This window comes from Aptenodytes patagonicus, chromosome 2, assembly GCF_965638725.1.
Source record: "Aptenodytes patagonicus chromosome 2, bAptPat1.pri.cur, whole genome shotgun sequence".
Classification (NCBI taxonomy): domain Eukaryota; kingdom Metazoa; phylum Chordata; class Aves; order Sphenisciformes; family Spheniscidae; genus Aptenodytes; species Aptenodytes patagonicus.
In genome coordinates this window covers 112,031,742-112,055,209 of record NC_134950.1, presented here as the reverse complement: position 1 = coordinate 112,055,209, position 23,468 = coordinate 112,031,742, and the positions used below count along the sequence as shown (strand labels likewise).

The 23,468-nt window shown below is 38.9% G+C and overlaps 1 protein-coding gene across 5 annotated transcripts in view; it reads right to left on the bottom strand.

Annotated features, from left to right (window-relative positions):
* TPK1 (thiamin pyrophosphokinase 1) overlaps positions 1–23,468 on the bottom strand; it is a 318,844-nt gene that overhangs the window by 244,827 nt on the left and 50,549 nt on the right. For 3 of the 5 annotated variants that reach the window (XM_076330745.1, XM_076330747.1, XM_076330750.1), the window contains exon 2: positions 14,848–14,922. The exons of 1 other annotated variant lie outside the window; for it this stretch is intronic. In XM_076330745.1, coding sequence (XP_076186860.1) covers positions 14,848–14,922 — 75 coding nt within the window. Of the gene's footprint in view, positions 1–14,847; positions 14,923–19,372; positions 19,443–23,468 lie in introns of those variants that run through there. One more of the 5 variants, XM_076330746.1, reaches the window with a different exon arrangement.

Sequence of the window (23,468 nt, the reverse complement as noted above, 5' to 3'; positions counted from 1 at the left end):
AAGAAATCACTGCGACTCCCAATGGAGCAGAGACTGAAATGACTTCTGACCTCTCCACACGGAAGAAAACCGGAAAGGGGAAATGCACGTGGTTTCCCAAACTGAAGCTCAGAAATCTTCAGCCTGTATCACAGTGGTTTTGTCTCTAATCAGAGCATTATTTCTTACCATTCTCTGTAATTCTGAAGACTTCAGCATGAAATCACCAAATCCACCGATATCCACAATCTACTAGTGTGTAACACACACTTCTACCTCCCACCTGAATATCTACAGTGGTCTTGTAGTCTCAGTAAGAAAAAAGGAACGTGCACACAAGTTCCTCTTTTACTGGCTCAACAACTGTGTTTATGAACGAAGAAAAACACATCATTAAGCCTGAGTTGCTTCAAACCACCACACTAATTCACAGGAAATAAGTGATATTCTTTTTATAATACAATGCTAGGTAAAGTATCACAAATAAACTAGGAATAAGAAGATTAGCAGACTTAAAAACATCCCCAAACCATTCCAAACAAAATCTTTTATAGTTTATTTTCAGCAGTGCATTCGGTTTGCAGGCAATGATTGTGCCATTCTTCTGGAGCTGGGAATGAGCTGGATACTTCTTTACTATAGTCAAACGCGACATATAAAATGTAAATCTGATTTGTTGCCCCAAAGTGTCTTCAAGATCCTTTTTCCCAACCTTTTATGGCTAGTGAGATGGGTTATCAACTACAGCATGCTGCACTGCCTTGATAAAGCAGCGCCCTAGACAATGTGATGTTACTGCATCAGCAGGGACAAAGGTTCAATGTGCAGTTATTCATGTTATTTTAAGCAATCCCAGAAGGGATAAAACAGCACACTTTAAAAAAAAAAAATTGCTAAGACTTGCAAACTTCAACAAATTTTGCACACCTCTAAATTTAATATCTAAATGAGAACAGCAGCAGCATGCACTTGCAATATAAGAGAAACCTCTTTTAGTAAAGATTTATTACGCTAATAACACTAGAGCCTACCTATTGTCCTGCACATTTTGAAAAAGGACACTGCATATGTATATTTAAATCACCAGAGATGAACAGTGGGTCACAAACAAAACTTAAAATGTTGAACTGCGTCAGCCAAATTGATAGTGCATTTATTATTTCTACCCTTTCTTATACATTTTTGCACAGTCAGTTCTGCTGCCAAAGCATTTCTAGAAGGTGAATACAAAGGATATCAAGCACTATAATCACTGAATGAAATATGACTGATGCATTAATGCTCACTCAAATCTATAGATCTAAAGAAAAAGCAATAAAATTAAATGCATGATTTAGAAGTAAGTTTAAATACTAAACTGATCCTAAATTCACTGAGGAAAGCACACCACAAATCACTGCCAACAGCATTAACAATCTCCCTCCCATACAAAAGGTCAACTTCAGATACCTTGTTAATAGGTATCTGGGTTTTACAAAGTTCTGAGTGTTGCTCTATGACAAAGGTGCATAGGCCTACAAAAAAAAGAGGTGGTCAAGGAAAATGAAAACCAAGGCAAGTTCAAAATTAGATGATAGCTTTGCAGTCTTCAGGGTCTTAACCTCATTGTCCCTCCCCTGTTGCTAAATAGAAAAGGAAGGTTTGAGATGGCTAGTGGGAAAGACTTGAGGTAGAAGATAGATAACACTGAGACTAAATAAAAGCAGATTAAACTATAGATACCAGCTGCCACAAAAATTCACTTGCCTCTTGTTTTTGCAGTAAACTGGCCAAGGAAACAGAAGAGAAAATAACCTCACATCTGGACTGCTATTCAGCCCTCCCCCACCTCCTCAATTTTAGGTACCTTGAAGATATATCTAAATTTCTGTGGAGAGCCAGAAAACAACTCAGATCTCTGTCCATTAACTAAGAGGAAAATAAAATACTGGCACCGACCTAAGAAACTAAGAAACTCCAGCTAAACGTCCCAGGTTAAGTGAGATATAACTGGGAGACCCAGTGAATTACCACTTAAGCAAAACGTGAAGTGCAACTTTAAACCTTGTCAGTGTGACATTTAGTGGAGATTTGCTATGCCTCATCCACCCTCTTACGCTTTCTCTTCTCTTTCAGGAATCAGAGGGAAAGACAGATTCACCAAAAAAAGGGAGACTGTGGCTTTTGCCAAAGAGTTGCTAATATCACAATTATTATATTACAGCAACACCAAGGACAATGTATATACAAATTGGAAGAACCAGTCTGCTTCCGTAATATGTTGATATTCCTAGGAATGAAAATTGGTTGTAATCCCTCTTTGCCTAACCTACTCTTATTTCCTAAGAAGTATGGATTATGCAGTAATTATCTATGTACTCAGGCACATTCCTCTCCCTCTGCCCATGTCTTTGCTCACTCTCCATTCCCACCGTGACTTTCGAAACAGTTATCCAACTTCAAAAAACAAACCAAGCAGCACAGTCTCCAAGATACAAATTCCCTCTGACTATGAAAAACAGGCAGATAAGTAAAGTGAACCAAACCAGACAGTTCTGTGAGATATTCAGAGGGTTTAACAGGCTCAAAGTTCTTGGCGAGACTATTATTCCTGGCAGAAGCTTCTTCTTATGGTCTAAAGCCTTTCCTGCAATTTAAATACGCCTTTTGGTATTACACAACAGCCTTACACACATTTGTCACAATGATTACATAGCTCAGCTAAACAGAGTTGACACATGATCTATGTCACACTCAGGTCAACTCATTTGGCAATGACCAAACGTTGTGACTTTTTGAGGATGTTTTGCTGATATTAATCACTTTCTCTAGAAACTTCATCAAAAATCATGTTTCAGATCTGTAATTACTTCACATCTTTTTAGGAGTGAAATGGTCTAAGTCTGAATGACCACAGAGGCTCCTTAAAATGCAGCATCTGTCACAGAGGACACGATTTTCCACACCTTATGAAATTAACACCAATTCCATCATTTGCCTCATTATCATCTGGAAAGAACAGGAGCAATGTTTACTTAAGCTGGGATAGGAAAAAATAACTATGAAAATTAGAGAGAGCGTACTTCTGTGATGTAGGCTTACCTAGAAAATTCTTCTCCTGACTTCTAAAATTCTTCAACTTGTGGATTTTACAGATTGAGAGAGTATACCGCACTGCTGCATTATAAGGGTTTGTTCGCAGTCATGCTCTGCCTGAGGAGTAAGGGACTTAATATTTATCCTCCTAGGAACAGAAGGTTTAATTCTCATTCCCTTTATCTTGGATTAGCTGTCAAGACAGTAAGTGGACTGTTCAAACATTCAGTGTTTTCAGTGGTTTTAAATCAAGATGAAACATAGGCCAAGCTGTTAAGACGTGCTGCACGACTGCATGCCTCAGTTGTTCAGTGCTCAGCTTCTCTCCAGTCCTGGGTAGGCGAAAGGGAAGGTTGGATGTATTTTAGAGGGAGGGTCACTGTCCCCTTAAAGCCAGAGCCCATTTAAGATGTCAGTTTGGGCATCCAAAACAAAAAGATAATCAAAGTCATTTTCTTTTGGAATGATCTGGGCCAGATATTGCACTTACAGCAGTTTTGTTTTGTACCTCAATGGACTTGTAAGCAGTTTTACCCACCTTAACCCTGTATTAAACATGAGTTGTGTTATTTTGTTGAACAGTATCTTTTCACAGGCTAAATAACTTACTCAAAATTATTTGTAAAAATCTTAAGATTTTTACAAAAGTGCAGAATTGGCATAGCCCCAAATTAATTTTAAGTCATTGTGACAGCATGTTATAAATGCGTGCTCTTTCTTAGGCCACTTACATTGCCCCATAGCACAGTCTAGCTGCACTCTGAGCCTCTCCACTTCTTTCACTTCAAAATATTTGGGGTCTCTTCAAAGATTTGCAAAGTCAAATCAGTCCCTCTTTCTCTGTTCCTCCTTGAATGAAACACATTTCAAGAGTGATGTTCTAGACTTTACTATCCAGTCTAACCTGACTATCGATTATTCATAGCTTATTACACCTCACAAACACCAAGCTAACACTATGGACTACTGGAAGCTAGGAGCTAATGCAAAGTGTTTGATGCAGGTAATGTTACGAAGGTTGAAAGACAAGTGCATGTACAGACATAAGCAAAAACTTAGTTACCTGCTGAACAACTCATACTGCCAGAAACAGAAGTCCCAAGGAGCCAGACCCTGGGCTCTGAAAATAAGCAGCAAGGGTTTGAAGTTCAAAGGAGCTGGGATTTTTCAAAAGAAATTCCAAGAGAATAATATACATACTCTACAGCACCAAATTACTTCAATGCTAATGCAGCTTATATTGAACCAACATTCATTCTTGTGGTAACACCTTATCCAGGACATCCGCATTAATATTACACTTGATTTCAGTGAAAACAAGAGCAGGCCCTCTCTAAAGAAGGAATTTTATGAAGGTCTGAGCCAAATTAATTCAAAGTAACTGAAGGAACATTGATATCAAGAGCCTCTACATCAGGCTCCTAGTCACAAAGCTTCCAACAATGGAAGATGATAATAAAACACTTCTAAAAATTATAGGTTGTCCCTGCTATTTCTGAGGTCAATAGAATTTTCCAGAATGAGAAACCTATGACAATTTTTTCTTTCTGCTCTAATGTGATTTACTGTCAATGAAACCGAAGTCAGGCTGCTGTATGTCACCGTTGTCTCCTCAGTGTTTTAGATAAAGAATTGTTAACTTGTGAGAAAAAGAGGTGTTAATAGCCACAATACTCATTCCATTTTTATGTGCTAAGTTTTTGGCTGGTATAAATACGTGAAACTGAATCAAAGTCAACAGAGCTTCATTCATTTACATAAGCAAATCTTTGATGCAATCAAAAATAAACAAGACAAAAAACCCAACCAATACTCCTAAGTTCTAATATGGAACTGTTCAACTAATGTGGATGTTCAACAGCTGAACATCCATGCTCTATCCCATATATTAACATGTTTATGGGAGAGGAAACAAACTAAAATAAATTCAGAAAGTCCTCAAATCATTCTTATAATTTATCATGCTCAGATAATATAATTAACACAGTACACATAGCTCCTTTGGCTCATCCCAACAAGATGCAGTTCATAGCAAATCCAGCAAAGTACCTGATCACTTACTTTCGGTATGTAAAGTGTAAGAATGATCCCAGTGAAGTCATCAGGCTTAACTGTTTATTTGGTATCAATAAGAACTATTTTCTTCCCAAACTCTTAGTGCCTCGAAATAGGTACATAAAGTGAGGAGCCCAGACCTCCATTAACTCCTGAAAAACTCTGGTCTTTGCCTAGGAATAAACAATACTCATGATCCCAAACTCAAACAACACAACACACATCTGCATGCGTCTCACACAGGCAAGATTTTGAATAACATAACACCAAAATACATTAAAGAAGCTTAGAAGTAGTGACGCTATAGAAGGTAGCTAACAAAACCAGAAAGGATCACAGAGAAAGCTGTCTTTGACACAAGTCCATCAATCATTTTAGAACTTATATGGTATGTTGTGTGGCAAGCTATCTAACCAATTACAAATTAAAAAAAAAAAAAATCTCACTATGCTGTTTTCAAAATGTAAATGCACATACTGTTTTTAGTAACACATTTATGTAATACTAAAATCTAACAAAACAGCCTACCTGTACAATAGAGCAGAGATAATGAGTAGAGCAGAAAAGTTAGCTATTTTCTGACTTACATGAATTTAAAGTTCAATTTTAATACTTGATAATATGGGTGAGCATAAGACAGTATGTAAAGCATTTAGATGAGAAAAACAGCAATCCAACATCCATATCCTCAAACTACTCATGTCCCTTCAGGCACTGAATACAGTGAAGGACGCACACTCCATCAGCCAAGTAACCGATAAATACTAGCACAGTCTCAACTTATTACAGAGGAGTTAAATTGTTCACTGGCTGAGTTACTCATTATTACAATGATGGTAATAAAGTAATCAAAACTTTTAAAATTCAACGGCTGGAAACATAACTAGATTTAGGTAAATTAAAAAGAGGAGATCCACTTTTAAAAAGCAATACCATTTGAAATAACCAATGGACCAAGATTAATGGCAAGGTGTTTGTAGCAGTATGGGCTTTTTTTTAAAAAAACAAAACAAAACAAAAAAACCCCAACAAAACCCCCCACACCAACAAAGGTTTGTCTGCCCTAAGGCAACCCTGGAGTAAGAGAAAAAGGAAGACTATAACACAACGGTTTGATCCAAAGGCCTTCACAGCCAGCAAGAAGACCCTGACGTCAGCAACCCTAGATAACAACCATCTTTTACAAGACCTTACATCTTCACCCTAGTAGTGGATTCATGCTAAGCTCTAGCTATGAAAATAATACTTTTGCCCTGTAGTGACTCCCAGAGAAACAATCTTTTTAAGCACTTCTCACTGTGTAGCTTGAGGCAGTGAAAATCCAAGTGTTCCTTTTATGGGATTAAGAACCTGCTCTTTTCTGTCACAGGTCTTACTTACGCTAACCTCATGCATTCACCCCTGCTCCCTGGGTTCGTTCGCAGGACCATTTCTCTTGTTGAATCACTAACAAAATAAGCTATTAATCATCTTTTTTTCTATTGCCTTATGCTTCCCTTTCTGCTGGGGGTGCTCTAAAGCATCCTCCTGACAATATTTTCCAAAGCTTCTTGTTTCAACTGTCCTCTGGGAAACATCATGGTAACCGCATGTATAGTACGATGCTATCAAAGGCTTCTATATAGCAAATCTTGTGACAATAGAACTCCCCTAATGGGATTTACATCCCAGCTCAATAGAAAAAAGCACTGTAATAACCTCCCATTTTTTTTCTTGTTCTGTAATCATCTGTTATGCTTTTCACTAGCACTTCAAAGTAATTCTTTATTGTTCTGTTACTCTGAACTTCAGCTCAGCGGGGTTTAGCTTTTCAAAGCATCACAGAGGGGATCTTAATTACTCATTTTTTTCATTTTTCTAACAAAATCTCAAATCCATTAAACAAACAGAAATTCCTTTTAGATCTCAGAATTTCCTGTTGCTGAATTTGCAGAGAATTAAAATCAACCAAAAAAATAATGCAGCCTAGTATGTCTCAAATTTTATCTAAAGACCTCATTCTATCACAGCTACTACTATGGTGAGGGAACTTGAACTGTACAAAAGGCCTGGAACATAAGCTCTGCTCTCAGCTTTGCCAATAACTATCTAAAAGTTCACAACAATCAATGAGAACTACTTTTCAAAACATCCACACGGCTAGGCTACCTCTTAAGGGCCCTGATTCTGAACCAGAAAGGCACTAACAATATACGTGTCACAAATGGGAGTATTTTACCATATCTCTGGTGTTTTAAGGTTAGTTTTAAGAAGAGAAATGTAAACCTCCAGTTCACCACTGAAAATCTGGTAAAGGTCAAGCTTGCACACTGAGGCATAGGCAAAGCTTAGTCTAGAAAAACTCTCTTCCCAAAATCCCTGTTAATGCAAACTACCGCATGTCCTAAGATCCAGATACTACTTCGTTTCTAAGCTTAAAGTGTGGTGCTATCCAGCCCTAATCAGGGCCAGATTTTCTTGTTCCTAAGTATATCATAGATTCCCTACCCTCAAGAACACTTAAAATAACTTCTCTCAGACTCCTGTAGTTGAAGGATATTAACTCACCACATGCAGTCCGGCAACAGGCACACCACCATAAGAAAATGTTGAAATCTAAATTGAGTGGCATAGAACAGCAAATTTAAGTTACTAAATACAAGCTAGAAATTATATTCATGTTTTGATTCAAATGTGGAAAAAGGAACTTCACTGTTGACTTATCAGCAGTCTAATATTACTCAGGGGAGAACAGAGTAGTTTAGCTGAGGCCAGCAATAAGAGTTACTGCTAGTCTGAATGCCTGCTGGAAAGTGCAATAAAGCATACAAGTCCATGTGACATCCCAATCACCATTTTTATGAACATTTTCCTATTTATTAATAGTAGCTGCTCTAAATTCACTCAAGTTTTATGCCAGCTGCCAATTCTCAGTCTAGTACAAATTTGAGATATATTACAAGTAAGTTCAGCCAGAAATGAAAATAAAAGGTGAGAAAAAAGTGCACCATATGCCAACAAGGCAAGTTCATTGCTGACAGGTAAGAGGGCAAGTGAATGGCTGTACATACCAATAATTCCAGAAGCATAGGTGAGTTCAACCACTAAAGACAATGGAGTAAAAGGTATCAATCATGGAGAAGAAAAAATGGCACGGGGAAAGTCAGGTTATTTCTCTCCTGTTATTAAACTACAATACCTTTTTCTCTGCTCTGAGACATTCAAACTGTTTCAACTAATTTTGTTACCTTCCCTTCAGTATATTTACCTGAGCTTTGCATCGCCACTTGTATTTATATCTTATTTACCTTTATACACAGCTCTTAGACCTCAACAGAAGACATTCAAAATATCAATCACCAATTATATTGCAGACAAAAGCATATGGAACATAAAATGCATGGGAGCACGCGGCGTTCAAAGACAGATGACTCTGAAATTCATGATACAAATTAGCACCTTTCCTTACTTGATTACTCAGGAAGAGGAGGTATTTTGTAATTCAGTCACCTCCAGGTACTAACAATCCATTAATTAGCAGCATTTTCACCAAACAGTAGGCTGACCTTGACAGGAAAGTTGCCTCACATTCAAGATACTATTTAAAATCCAATAGCCACTTTGATTGTTGTAAAATGGGTATTGACAGAGATTGGAACTTGAAAAATCTCAATTTATGGATAAGCAATCACAACAGATGTGGTGTAAGAAAATACTGTTTACATGAAGACAATCTAACACAGTTTGGGTTTGAATTATTACACTGCTGCTGTAGAAGTACACTTCCTGCTATCTCAGTATATAGACCCCCCCAAAAATACAGAGCTGAAATCTCTAGGGTGAGCAACATTCCCCTTTCTGGAGTTCCTCATGTTCACGATCTACAAAGTGTCATAAAATGCCTATACGCTCTGCGTATAGAGAAGTGGCTGGTAGGGCAGCGTAATAAGGAGACAGAGCTAGACACCAAATTCCTTCACTGAAAGGAATGGTCCATGAAAGAGACTATTTAGGGAAGTACTCCTGAAGGACAGACATTTTTGCAGCCCGGTCTCATAGATGTCTCCTTCCCATCTGCTTGTCCAACATTAAATACACATACCACAAGTCAGGATTCAGTCAACCTGTTCCAAAAGGATGTTGGTAGTTTATTCTAGTATATCAGCCAAGGACATGGCAGATGGAGCAGATCATCTTGAGTGCCATCATACGGCATGTACAGGACAACCAGGTGATCAGGCCCAGTCAGTATGGGTTTATGAAAGGCAGGTCCTGCTTGACTAACCCGATCTCCTTCTATGACAAGGTGACCTGCTTAGTGGACAAGAGAAAGGCTGTGGATGTGGTCTACCTAGACTTTAATAAAGCCTTTGACACCATTTTCCGCAGCATTCTCCTGGAGAAACTGCCTGCTCATGGCTTGGACGGGCATACTCTTCGCTGGGTAAAAAAAAATGGCTGGATGGCTGAGCCCAGAGTGGTGGTGAATGGAGTTAAATCCAGTTGGCGGCCGGTCACAAATGGTGTTCCCCAGGGCTCAGTATTGGGGATAGTTCTGTTCAAAATCTTTATCAATGATCTGGATGAGGGGATCGAGTGCTCCCTCAGTAAGTTTGCAGACGACACCAAGTTGGGCAGGAGTGTTGATCTGCTCGAGGGTAGGAAGGCTCTGCAGAGGGACCTGGACAGGCTGGATTGATGGGCCGAGGCCAATTGTATGAGGTTCAACAAGGCCAAGTGCCGGGTCCCGCACTTCGGCCACAACAACCCCATGCAGCGCTACAGGCTTGGGGAAGAGCAGCTGGAAAGCTGCCTGGCGGAAAAGGACCTGGGGGTGTTGGCTGACAGGTGGCTGAACATGGGCCGGCAGTGTGCCCAGGCGGCCAAGAGTGCCAATGGCATCCTGGCCTGTATCAGAAACAGTGTGGCCAGCAGGAGTAGGGAAGTGATTGTGCCCCTGTACTCGGCCCTGGTGAGGCCGCACCTCGAATACTGTGTTCAGTTTTGGGCCCCTCACTACAAGAAGGACGTCGAGGTGCTGGAGCGTGTCCAGAGAAGGGCAACGAAGCTGGTGAAGGGTCTAGAGCACGAATCTGAAGAGGAGCGGCTGAGGGAACTGGGGTTGTTTAGCCTGGAGAAAAGGAGGCTGAGAGGAAACCTCATTGCTCTCTACAACTACCTGAAAGGAGGTTGTAGCGAGGTGGGTGTCAGTCCCTTCTCCCAAGTAACTAGCGATAGGACGAGAGAAAATGGCCTCAAGTTGTGCCAAGGGAGGTTTAGATTGGGTATCAGGAAAAATTTCTTCACTGAAAGGGTTGTCAAGCATTGGACCAGGCTGCCCAGGGAAGTGGTTGAGTCACCACCCCTAGAGGTATTTAGAAGACATATAGATGTGGTGCTTAGGGACATGGTTTAGTGGTGGACTTGGCAGTGCTAGATTAACGGTTGGACTTGATAATCTTTAAGGTCTTTTCCAACCTAAACAATTCTATGATTCTATGACATTTTGTAGTATGAATGGTTAATATTTAAAGTAGTTCAACATGTTCTGTTTGATTAAAAGCTTTCGCAGAAAGTCTTTATTTGTGGAAAAAGATGACAATCCTTTTGAGGAAGGCACAGTGGCTAGTGTATCACAACCATTGTAAGAATTTAAAAATATTCATGGACGTGTTTTCTTACCACAAAGCACAAGCGTAATAGTCTTCCTCTTCAGCCAAACAGAACTGCATTAACCAATATTTTAATTCTGCAACTGCATTTATCAATAAACCCACGGATATAAGGACACCCAGCCAGAGGTTAAATGGAACCTAAGGAAACACACTATTGTAATATGTCTTTCTCCACATGCAAATCCAAAGATGCTATTTAACAACAAACCTGCCATTCCCAGAAATACAGCACTGATGGGAACTTCATCAGATTGCTGTAGAATGTTGCCATTTTACTCTGATTCTTGAAATAATAATCTTATTTTTCAGAGTATAACTTCTTGCTCTTTACAGCTGTCATTGTCAACATTTAAGAATGGAGAGTACTCTACAATGCACAGCCATTTAGCATGCTACCATCAAGTGAGGACATGAAGACAATTCTGGATCATTTGAGTAGTATAGCTTGTAGGGGCAATGTTTTCAGAAACACGAAACAATTTTCAGATCCTGAACTTGAGAAAATTTTATAGAGGTGATTTCTTAGCACTGCAATAATTCTGCCCCTTTCCTGGTACTTCACTAGGGAGACATCAAAAAAACAGAAGCACTTACTATCACTAGACATTGCTGAAATTCTTGGCATAAATAACTCATTGCATTTCTGATGAAAGAGATTTTAAAGAGCAGAATCAAAATCTCAGGAACTTTCATTTACTCTCCAGAAAGCCCCTTCTGTTTTCAGCCACTAAAACATGGGCCTCCATACTTTTCAAACTTAATGTAGAGACAGCTTCAGACTTTCAACTCAGTCATTTCTGTTAAAGATATATTTACATTTGAAACCACTTGCAAAGTAGCCCTAGAGACTAACATAAACTGATTTTTTCCCTACCAACTTTTTTGTTAAACAAGATTCAAACCAGGAGCTAGAAACATCGCTGAAATACAAGCAGGAATTTAGGATGTGTGACAGGGTTATTAAGGTAAGGCCCCACTGGATCCAGTCTTCCTTATAGGAACCTACCAGACACAAAAACATGCAGCTCTGAGAAAAGCAGGGACCTGTCTCTTCCGCATATTTTCCACAAGTAGGATAAGGACTGCAAGGGAAGCCGTACAACTTCCACTGGTAAAAATGGCTGCATTAACAGCTACAGTCAAAGCACTTTTGATGGATTTGACTGATGTTACCAGCCTCGTGCTTACTCATAGTCTATTCCCAACCCTCTGCATCCACATCACCTTCCCATACTCAGTCTCCTTATATCAGCTTCACCTACTGTGAGACATTTTTCCCTTACCTATTCCCCTTTACTGACCTATTCTCTTCAATTTCTCTTGCCATTTGGTTTGTCCCTTCCCCACTATACCCAACCCAATAAATCCTTCAGTGAACTACCAGTGTTTTCTGCCATATTATTCTTCATGCTGCTTTTGCAAAATATCCCTTCTCCAGCATTTCATCCCTCCCGCCTTTAGGACAGCACTAATACTGTATGACTGTACCTAACACAAAGGGAACATGTTCTAGATTGGTATACTACGTTAATTAATATAAAAGACTAAAATCATGGTAGTCTTTAGCTTATACTACCTCACTATTGTCACTTATCCAGTTTGTATGGTAAGAGTAGTAAAAGCTGTCCCCTGGAAGTGAAGAAATCAGATTGCAGTGTCCTTCACAAAGGACAGGGAAGGAAGTTCATGAAAACTTGTACAGATTGAAATAGTTCTTTTCAAAGTATGTCAGTAAAAATAGATTTTATACAAGTCTGTAATAAGACAAAGGCTAATTAGCTGCAACCACTTTTTTCTTGAGGTCAAGAGGAGTTACACCTGGGATGATTTTAGCCTAGAATAGCCATACTTATCAATGAGGTTTTTTGGTTTTGTTTTTTTTTTTTTTTTTTTTAAACTCAGGACATATCACATCACACCTTCATTTTTACTTGACACTAAAGTGACAGGGCTAATGAAACAAGTTATTTTGATAGGACACAACCTACTTGAAAATAACACCTATGTCTCAGTATTCTATACTCTGTATAACACCCAAGATTGCTGTAACTTAGAGAAGTCGGTCAATATGTTATCTTTTTTCTTTTTCTCTGCATTTTTCTCTTCCTTTTTCCACCAGTTTGTGTAGCTGGCAATATTCTGTGGATCAACAGCCCCATTGTTTCCTTCTCATCACTCCTTTATGAGATCTCAAGCATATACAGCTGGTCATCAAGCAGGGTTTCTAAGGATTTCATTCTTTCAGAACTTCTTTCAGTTCACGTACCAAAACCTGCAGGTTCTCCTCGTCCTGCAGCAGTCTCTCTGCTGAGACTCCTTCAGAAGGAGGATGATCCAGGAGGCACAAGATTGCTAACACCTACAGTAGTCCACTAGGATTGTCAGTCAGGCATTGCAAAACCTTGTCCTGGATTCACGGAGGTTTACTGAAGCTGAGATGTTTTGAAGAAACACATTTCAGGTTCACTATGTCACCACCTTCCTCTGTCATTTTATCTAGAAAATATCCACCTATTTCTGGAAGTAACTTACCAGCAGATGTCTTATTAGCTTAAATAGGACTTCTGCTCCTAACTCTCACAGACTCTTTGAAAAACTATACACAGTACCAGTCATTACTTTCAACACAGTTATGCTCAGAGGACAGGAATCCATTGAGGCAGTCTCAAGCAAGACAGTCTGTGGTCCACTCGATTTCATTCAGCTTCTTATCCCAACCCTTCACGGAAGCACTACAGTTAAGGCTCTATTAGTGTTACAGTAAGAAGCGCTCCATGCCCCAAGGGTTACCCTGCACAGGTTTGATTGCAAGAGGAAGACTTAAAATTCCAAAGGACAGACAAAAAAAGTCTGATTAGCAGAATACAGCATAAAAGCAACACATGCAAGGTACTACAAGACGCTAAATACTGCCATTCAGTAACTGTACATGTCTGGTTTGCTGTCTCTTTTTTAACCTCAACCCTCAAAACACAGGAAAGGTGGGACAAAGGAATAAGATCAAAGTACCTACCCTTCTTCCCTTCGTTATTTAATATACAATGTGTCTTTCAGTGTACCTTTTTAAATCAAAAAAATATGTAGAATCACATCTAGAAAATACACTTGACAGCCCTTCCATTGAGCACTTCTTTCTGCCATTTCTTGCTGATATTGCAAGTGAAAGAGAACCCGTTTCGGGTACAGTACTCGTTAAGATGCTTTGAATCATCCTGTGCAAGTCTCTCCCTTCCTTTCTCACTCCTCTGCCTATTAAAGTACCTAGTTTAGGTTTACTGGAATTAAGTGCTATGAATACATCCTGCCTGCTTCATCCCTTACTCCAGTTCCTTTTAACCATACAGCTACTCCATGCCAGCCCTTATGACTATGCTGAAATCAAATAGCTCCATCTGCCCCAGTGAGTTAAGAGGAATCTCTCTGCAAGATTCCCAGCCTGGTTACAAGTTAGAGACAGTTCCTGTGGTTTGCCAGAAAGCTTCTGAAGGACTACATTTCTGCACCAGAGGAATTAATAGCTCCAAGCTTGTAAAGATTTACATATCTCCGCAAAACGTCAGTAAATCTGCAGCTTTCGTATCAGAGATGATGATTAGCAATGTGCATATTAAACAAAGGGGTAGTGAAATCTGATTTGCATATTTCTGACACACATGCAAATTCCCACCGCTTTCACAACATAGAATCTACGCGGTTCACTTTATTTTGATTAAAATTATCACATTTCACTGATGACCTTTAAAGGAATGCTCACTTCCAGACTCTTAAATGCACCATTGATCTACTACACTTTGTCAGCAAAACAATGATCATTTCTAAGATGCCTCTGAAAAGCTACAGTCTTACACAGATCAGTCCATAAAGTTCCCACTGACGTAAGCAATGCAGAGATGCAGAATTTGCATAATCAGATCATTTGCTGCATTCAGCAACAAGGGACATATTCTGGCGATTCACACCCTCACCAGAAGGTTGCTCTAGTTAAGAGGAAATTGCCACATTGCAATGCAACAGACATGAAGTACATTAGCTGGGTAGCAGCTAACTAAATAAGCAAATGAAGATGTATGTAAGTTATTATTACCTTTGCTCCACAGACAATGAAAATGACCTTTGTCAAAAGACTGGTTCAGAATCAGAAGGCAAAACTTCAGGTTTCCTGTAAGATAAATGTTGATTCTTATTAGCAAGAATATTGATTTCCCCCCCCCCTCTTTTTTTATTTTGCTTTTGCCATATTAATTTTAGTCCAACCACCTCAGAGCAACTCCACTAATTTCTTTGCTTCTTAGGTTTCATCATTTTCAGGTAGAGAAACTACCAGAGCTTCATTAGACACCTTTTACTTCGTAGGGTTTTGCAAAACTTTTAATTTATAAGTTACGTTTACCCACTGAAGGCTATCCTCAACGGGACCCCACATCTATGCAGCTCTCTCGTTTAATCTCCCACTTGCTGCCGCCGCCTGGATGCAGCACTTACTGATAGGAGTTTCACCCTGGCCTCTATTAACAGCGAAGGCTATAGCTGACTCCCTATGAAGCTGTCTCTAATCTAGGTCAAATATTCAACTCTCCTGGTGGACGCAGAAATCTTGCTGCCATCAGTGGCTTCTGTGTCTACATTTTTGTATCATGTAGAAGCTCTAAGTGTGGTAGATCCACTCTGGTAGATACTTTACAAATATAGAATGAAAGGCCATGCCCAAGGAGCTTAAAATCAAAGCTAGTAAAAGCAAAAGCGAACTTTAGCCTGTGTTATCTAGGTGATACTGCAGACTAAAAATCTCAGCAGATTTACCAGCAGCCTGAACTGATCCAACTTGATTGGGCTCCTAAAGCCTCCTGCCCTAGCAATATATCCATTGTGATGGTCGATAATAAACCTATAAATATAAAAGCCTTAAAATAAAAGGATTTATGATATGACACACTTTGGTTTCAGAGAATAAATACATAAATCTTATGACGGTTGCCTGTGGTAGGATTTGCATTATTTCACCTCCTAATTATCTTGCCAATCACAGGAATACAGGTTTCCCCTGGAACTTGATATCCTTAGGCAATCAGGTTAATGAAGTATTATTTGGTCATGTGAAGCCACCGTAACTGGAAAAAGAAAACCTCTATCACTAGAAAGTCTTTTGGGCTTTTGAGCAGATCCAGTATAGCAGGAGGCAGAAGGCTACAGGTGAAGCTGTGGCTTAAGCCATATGATGTTACCAGGGAAAATACAGGTGGTTGAAGTCCTGAAGGTGCAGGAACATCTTGGGGTGGGAGTAGGGAGGGGACAGTCTCTAAAATAACGAATGAAATGCATGGTTAGGAGCATGAAGTGAGAGTTAGGAGATTGGAACACCACTATTCTGCATCTTGCCTTTTGAGTGATTTAGGGTTTCTCCACTGACCCGTTCTATGCCTCAGTTCCCTAAAACAGAAACAACAGTATTGTCCTCCTTCATAAGTATCAAGAGAAACACTACTGAAGACCTAAATAATTTTTACTCCAGTAAAAAGGCTACATGTCTATCACAGCTATCTTCTGCATGGTGCCTTCAAATACCTTCCCTCATGTCTTCCACCTACATCTTTGCTGACATGGTCCACACTTCTATTTAATTCATGTCTATATAGGGGAATAAATTTACTTAGGGAATAAATTTACTTAGAAAAGAATGGAGAGGTCAGAGGACCAAGTAAACACAGGAAAGTGAGAAAAACCATTTTCTTTGCGCAGTCTGAACAGTTTTGCCTTGTCCTTGAACTTTAAGAGAAAGGTAGAAAACAATACATTCAAACTAAGTGCCAATTTCCAGCTGCCTCACAAAATGGGACCTCAGCAGCAGATCTCTTAACGATGGTTAAGTGAGAAAGGCTGCCAACTCCTTATATTAAACATAATCATCTGGTGGTGCCCTCCACTGAAGACAGCCAGCAAACATGACAGGTTCTTTTACTGATACAATAACACAAATAGACACAGGTACTGTAAACCTATTCCTGCTGGTGAATCACAAAAGGCATTTCTGTGTCTGTTTTAAACCGTTAAGGCCATATCAGCATATGAAAATGCAGTAGATTTTTAGCTTTTTTTGCACATCAGGAGGTCTCGTTATATATTAAGATATGTTCTTGAAGCCAAGGACTAGCTATAGGTGTCCACACCGAGACTTCAGAGGCTGATTTTCAGAGGTGACACTTCCAAGAGCTTCCAGTGAGGCCTGTAAGAGCTGCTGGCTCTTACTTGTTCAGTTGTTGCAAAGAAGCAAAGAATTAGATGCGCCCATCACACACAATTAGAGGGGGTTTTTTGTGTGGTTTGGGTTGCGTTTTTGTTTGTGTTTTTTTTTAAAGCACAGTTATGGGTTGAAAAAGTGGAGAAATGGAAATTATTTTTTCGCCTGCTTTTAGAAAAGTGAACGTTCCCGTCATTTCAAATTACTGCAATTAATGCATGATAAAATGCTATGATTAATGCTACCAAAATGAACCTAAATGTCAATATTTTAATGGTGCTCGCTGAGTTAATATAAAGCTGCACAAAGGGCTCAGTTCTTGGTAGATGTAAAACAGTAATAAAATTGGGCTGCAATAATTTACAACCATTGGCCTAAAAACTATTAATAAATTGGGACTTCTGATGGCAAAGACCACGTCAACAGAAAGAATATGCAACATCCATCACTCTGAGAAAAACTGATGAGAGCTCACTGTGCCACTGCTCCGAGCACTCTACTGGCTATTCGTTTGAAAACAAATCTACTTCAAGGCCATTTATCTTTAAAAGCCCTTAACAAATTAGGAAGCATCTATCTCCTGGACTGCCTGTTCATCCATTTTTCACAAAGATAATTAGCACCCTGACCCAAGCATTAACGAAATTGTACTCTGTTTGGACAAACGGGAAAGAGAATTCCGTAAGCAAGAATTTAGCAGCGAAAATAACCTGTCCCCAGATATGGACATCTCAACTGAAGAAGCTTTTGTTGGCCTTTTGTTAAAGGCAGAACAAGTTGGTCTTTTGCATAGTTTCTTCCATTTTTAGTATGATTTTCTCTTTCATTATGTACTTTCCTTGCAGCTTTTGCAGACTGAGCAAATTCAGCCATCTGCAGCACAAGCAGAAAAGAATAAATTCCTCCATACAAAATCTCCAGCTTATTCCTGATGTTATCATCAACACAGAGAATGAATGGAGCCAAGTCCCACAATGTAAGTCCTCCCATAGAGGAATTAGCCACGCAGTAAGGCCCAATTTCTACAGGACAGGAAGACAGAAGGATAACTATAGGAGATTTTTACTTGCATTTAGGGAACCAAATTTGTTCATCTCCAGTCTTACCCGCTTGTTTTCCTATTTGCTGCTTATAAACCTTGCAGTCTTACAGGCATAACTTACAGTCGTATGTATTAACAGGTGCACAACTACATCAACAGCCAGTTACATGCAAAAACATAGTTTAAAAAAAAAAAATCTTTTAGCAGGCATAGAAAATTCCTAGTCTTTGGATAAAGCTGGATCATTTTAATCCTGCTGGAAGCAGAGAGAACCATTTCCTTACTTTCCTAGGTTGCAAATCAATCAACAATCCCTACAAGTCCCACTAGGACCATCAGTGAATAACCTCACCCTTTCTGAAAACTTTTTCCCTTCTCTGCTTTCCAACTGTTATTTAGCTGCACTTCTTTGACAAACCTTTTCTCATGGTTGCTTAGAAAGGACTTTAATCAAAGGTGTTGTGAACGTCTCCGACAGCCTGTGCAATGCCTTTTTACCCCATTTTAACTTGCTCAGAAGAATTCCATTATATTTTAGAGCACACATTTGCTATTCTAAAAGCCTTCTTGGCTTTTCCCTGTCATATTATACTCATCTAGCTATTCTATAAATATTAATAATATCATTATGCATTTTTTATTGATTTCCCCTTGTCACATGCCAGTCTTCAGGCTGTATGTCTGTCACAAAGCATATGCAAAAGGCATATATATTTTTAAAGACAACCTTTTCTCTGGTAGCCAATAAAATAATATATGCCCCTTCTTTGTCTCCTTTCAGTGTTAGAATAATATCGCTAGAAGTTATTCTGCATACTGTGCTGTTCCTGGCTATTGAAATTTCCGAGGGGGGAAAAAGCTTTCATTGCTTCAAACAAGAGGGCCTTTGGGAAAGATCACTGCTATTCCCAGCCTTTGTGAAATGATGTAAGCGGTAACACACAATGAGGGGATACGCTGTGCTAAGATACCAGCATGGCTCAAGGTGTTAACAAAGTATGACTCCAAAGTCAGAGTTTCAACCACAGAGAGGGGCTTCCGCTAAGCAATTCATGTTTTGGTTTGTTGTTTGGTATTTGTGTTTTACTGCTTGCCTGAAGAGGAGCCGTTCCTTTCCTTTCCAGTGAGCTATCAAGCATCTTCCACAAAGAGGCAGGTTTAGTACAGAGGAAGAAGGAGGAAAGAGACAGGTAGTACGGGGGCAGAGGGATTTCACCATTAGTAAAATATTTCATTAATTTAATCTAGAAAGTTGAATGCTGGAAGATGGTTATAAATTTTCAGAAGATTTCTGTACTGGTAGAAATACATCTAGATATGCCAGATACTAACCAAGATCCCTTGAAAAGATACTGCAGAGATTTGGGTTACACATATTCCTGATCACATAGATGGGAGTCCAAATATACAATGAGCTTCTGAGAGAAAAACTCTGAACAATCCCACTGAAAACTTCCTCCTGCTCATGTTGCTGCTCTCACATCAGTCTACTTTCCAGGACAAAAAAGAAAAAAAAAAAAAAAGGTTTGGTTTCCAGTACCATCATTCAGGAAATTCCTGCCCCACAGATTCATTTTTTAAATGAACAGTCACTGCCTACTTAACTGTCAGAGTATGTGGGAAGGGACAAGGCATTTTTTCACAATTCCAAAACAGTGGCACTGATAAAAGACAGCAGATCAACAGGCTGCGGCAGCTCTTCGTATGGCAGTTGAAGTTTCTTCTGCTGCAGGAGAATAAGCATTGAAATTATGATTCTAAGAATTCCACTTAAGTTATATTTAGTGGGAGCCTATCATAATAAACCCTAAAGAAAGCAGTTCATGAAACCAGCAAACATAAAATAATGTTCATGCAGAACCACAGTGAAGATAGATAAGGCTATTGCTACAGATCACCAAAGCAAAATTACTGAAGCAACTTGGAACATTGTTGGTTTGGTTTTGGTGTGATTTTGTGTTTGTTTGTTTTTTAATTAATACATTAAACTCTCCTATTTAATTGAAATACAATCTACCAAAAAATCAGAAAATACCAATTTTTACTTAAAAAATTTTCTTAATACACTGTGTGAATTGAAAAACTTGGCTCCTGTGTAGTGCTAAGCATTACTAAGTCAAACAAAAGCTGCAATGGGAACTTCTGCTATTGGTGAAACAGATGTCACTAACACGGGATAATTAACAAGTAAGCTTATAAAGGAATGAATTATGACATCAAGGAAAAAAAATCATGGTAATGAATTGGAGTGGACAATTTCAACAAACACTTAAGGAAAAAAGGTTTTAATGCTGATACTCCTTAAATTAGGAACATGGCTATTTAAAGAATACTACTTTATTAAAAGTAGCCCACATTCTTGCTTAAATGAAGGCTCATGTAGAAAAATGCCACTGATTACACCTGAAGTATTCTGGTTTTACATCAGTGAAAGCGAAAGGACTCTAAAATGGTATCTTTTGCTGCCTCCAATGGCAGAAAATTACTGTAGCATTAAATACACAGAAAGGAGGAGTATTCTAACTGCTCGCTACAACCTCAAAAAGCTTCTTGTTAAAACTGTTTTCATTTTGCTATATTAGTTGTAGCACCACAATTAGTTTTTTCTTTGACATTCATCAGTATTTTTAGTGCAGTCCTAATGGGCTATTTGTTCCACCTATCACTTGAAAAAAAAAAATCCAAAACACTGAATCAGTTTCCACTAAACAAATGGCAATATATTGCCTTTTTTTTTTTAACATTGTCTTTATGAAAAAGCAAATAGATACTCAGCACATACACAGATGTTACCTAAACACAGAGAACATGGGATTTTAAAACTAAAATAAAGGAGTTTGGGGGATCAGCTCCAAATCTACATAATTTTCTGCCAAGTAAGCACCTGTCCCCAAGTGTTAAGTCCAAAACTGATGCTCTGGGAAGAACTACTTGCCAGCTTATTGAAATGGACCGCTTCATTCAGGGCTTGTTTTAAGAGCTACCATCCACTTCCCAAACATACTCAACTGGAACAGCCTCCCCATCAGAAATGAAGTAAGTAAATGTCTGGTTATACAAAACCTAAAGAGAATAAGTCCATCAGCCTAAAGAGCATCCCCCCTTTCCTGAAAGGGTTTCTTCATTGTGGTTCTTTGTTTGTTTTTTGGTTTTTAGACATTGAAACACCACCACCTTTAGTTTCCTACCTGATACGCAGATGGGGTTCCTAACAGGCAATTTATTTGGTGATGTAGCAATTATTCTTGAAAGTTGACTTCTGCCTCACAAGACAAGATTCTGGTTTTATCAATTAATGTCTTTGGCAGCTCACTGACTACGAGCGCTATCTATGTCTACCTTAACAAGTAGCATGGTACAATAAAATCAGGTCTATAAAGCAAAACTGTTGATGCTGAAGGTATGATATTCACACTGCACATGTTCTGGGAAGAACGGGAGGGAGGGATGCTACTTCAGGTTAGGTCTAGTCTGGTCCTGTAGACTAAATACCCATTAGTAGTAGTAGAGCATTATGCGCGCTCCTGGAGCACATTTTTAGTTTCATCCAAAAGGAAATTAGCTTACACATTCCAAAACCACTCTGCAATGTAAAGCAAAGCACAGTAAATAGGCAGGATTGGGAGACTTGCTTCAAAACCATATTCTTGATCCAAAATAAAAATGCTAATGTAAATATACCAATAGTCACATGGCTTTTGGCTTATCAATTTTTTATTTTTTAAACAATGTCTTTACCAAACTAAGAGGACTAATGCCACAAGATCAGCTTAATTTAAGTGAGCAACAGATTTTTTGTAATCTTATACTCATCAAAATTTGGCTCTAACTATAGATTTTTACACTTAAGAGGCAACCTGACACTTGTATCTGTCGTGTAGGGAAGGTGGGGGGGAGTGTTAACCCAAAACTTGACCTTATCTGCACAATAAATTCCTGGAAAAGCACTTAACATCGAATACTAAGATACTACTTTTTAAGGTTACCTTTCAGAATAAAACCTCACTTTGTACTGAACAAATAGTGCACTTCACACAAAAACACTCCTCATTCTGCTGTTCTCTTTCTTGAACTAAATTTTCCCCCAGCAGCGCTTCCCTTCACTGGGAAACCCAGTGCTCTGCTGTGACACCAGGGAATCTAAAAAGTATCATTTCAAACTTATGCAGCCCAAATCAACACTCTGAAATGTAAATTCTTCACGTTTAGAAAGTTTCACAATTCCTGCAGAACTGCTACTTTGAAAATGGAAAAACTTCTTTCAAGTCAGTCAGTAAAACCCTCTCCCTACGTCTGTGTTCTTGCTAACAAGGTATTTGTCAGCTTTAATTCAGAGAGACAGTTAAGCTTGGACTATTGTATTAATTATAGCCACTACTTATAAAACATTGTGTAGCTGCATTTTACCACACTGTATCCCAAGCCTCCAAACAAGCCATTTAATTTTCCTCGTAAGAGTGACAACTCCAATAATAAACCAGCACAAATTATGCAAAAGGATCACAGACCTTACAAACATGTTCTCAAACTTATTGAATGAATAAATCAAATATGCATACCAGCTGCTTTTCGTGCAAAGGCAGTGTTATCCCTGTCAATGCATTTTAGTGTTAATTTTTTCATGTAAATCCTATTGATTTTTAAATATTTTACAGCTCTTAATTCTCCAGGCAAATTCCAGCAAGAGGAGTAGGAAGAAAAGGGGATTTGTGCAAACAGTCTTATTGAAAAGCTGCAATGTGGTACTCTCTGGAGAGCCCTCTACAAGAATTTATGTGGATGAATTCAAAACAACTGATTTTTCACAATAAATCACACACACAGCCATACACACAGGATAACCCACCTACATTATTGAACACTGCTGCTCCTAGAAGGGTGCTACGCCTTGCAATGAAAACTTGTCAATTAATTCTAGTGCTCCTCTGGAGACCATGAGGGCTGTGTTTTTCAACTCAGTATGTGATGGGACACTTCTTTTCATTCAAACCCCTACAGTCCCTAGCTGCATTTCTGAGTGCTTGGGACTTCTGCTCTTTATGTGTCAAACACCTCAGTTTGGTCAAGCAGAGTAAGATCACACAGTTCCCAGTCATGAATCTTCAGTTTTAAATAACTTGTCCAGCATCACAAAGAAACTTCATGGCAGGATTCAACTCTCCAGGGCAACATTCAACTGAACTGAATCATGAGAACTGTCTATTTAAATATAAATCATAACAAGCACACTTCTTACTATTATATACATGGAAATGATGCTTTTTCCCCATTACTAACTCTCACTTGAAAATAAACCCATCAGAGTAACCAATCACTTCGGGGAGGTAGCAAGGTACATAAACACTAACAGGCTCTTGGAGAGACACACTGACATATGCACCATTTGCTACTGCAAGGCCTTTGGCTTGGTTTACCTCATACCCTTGCT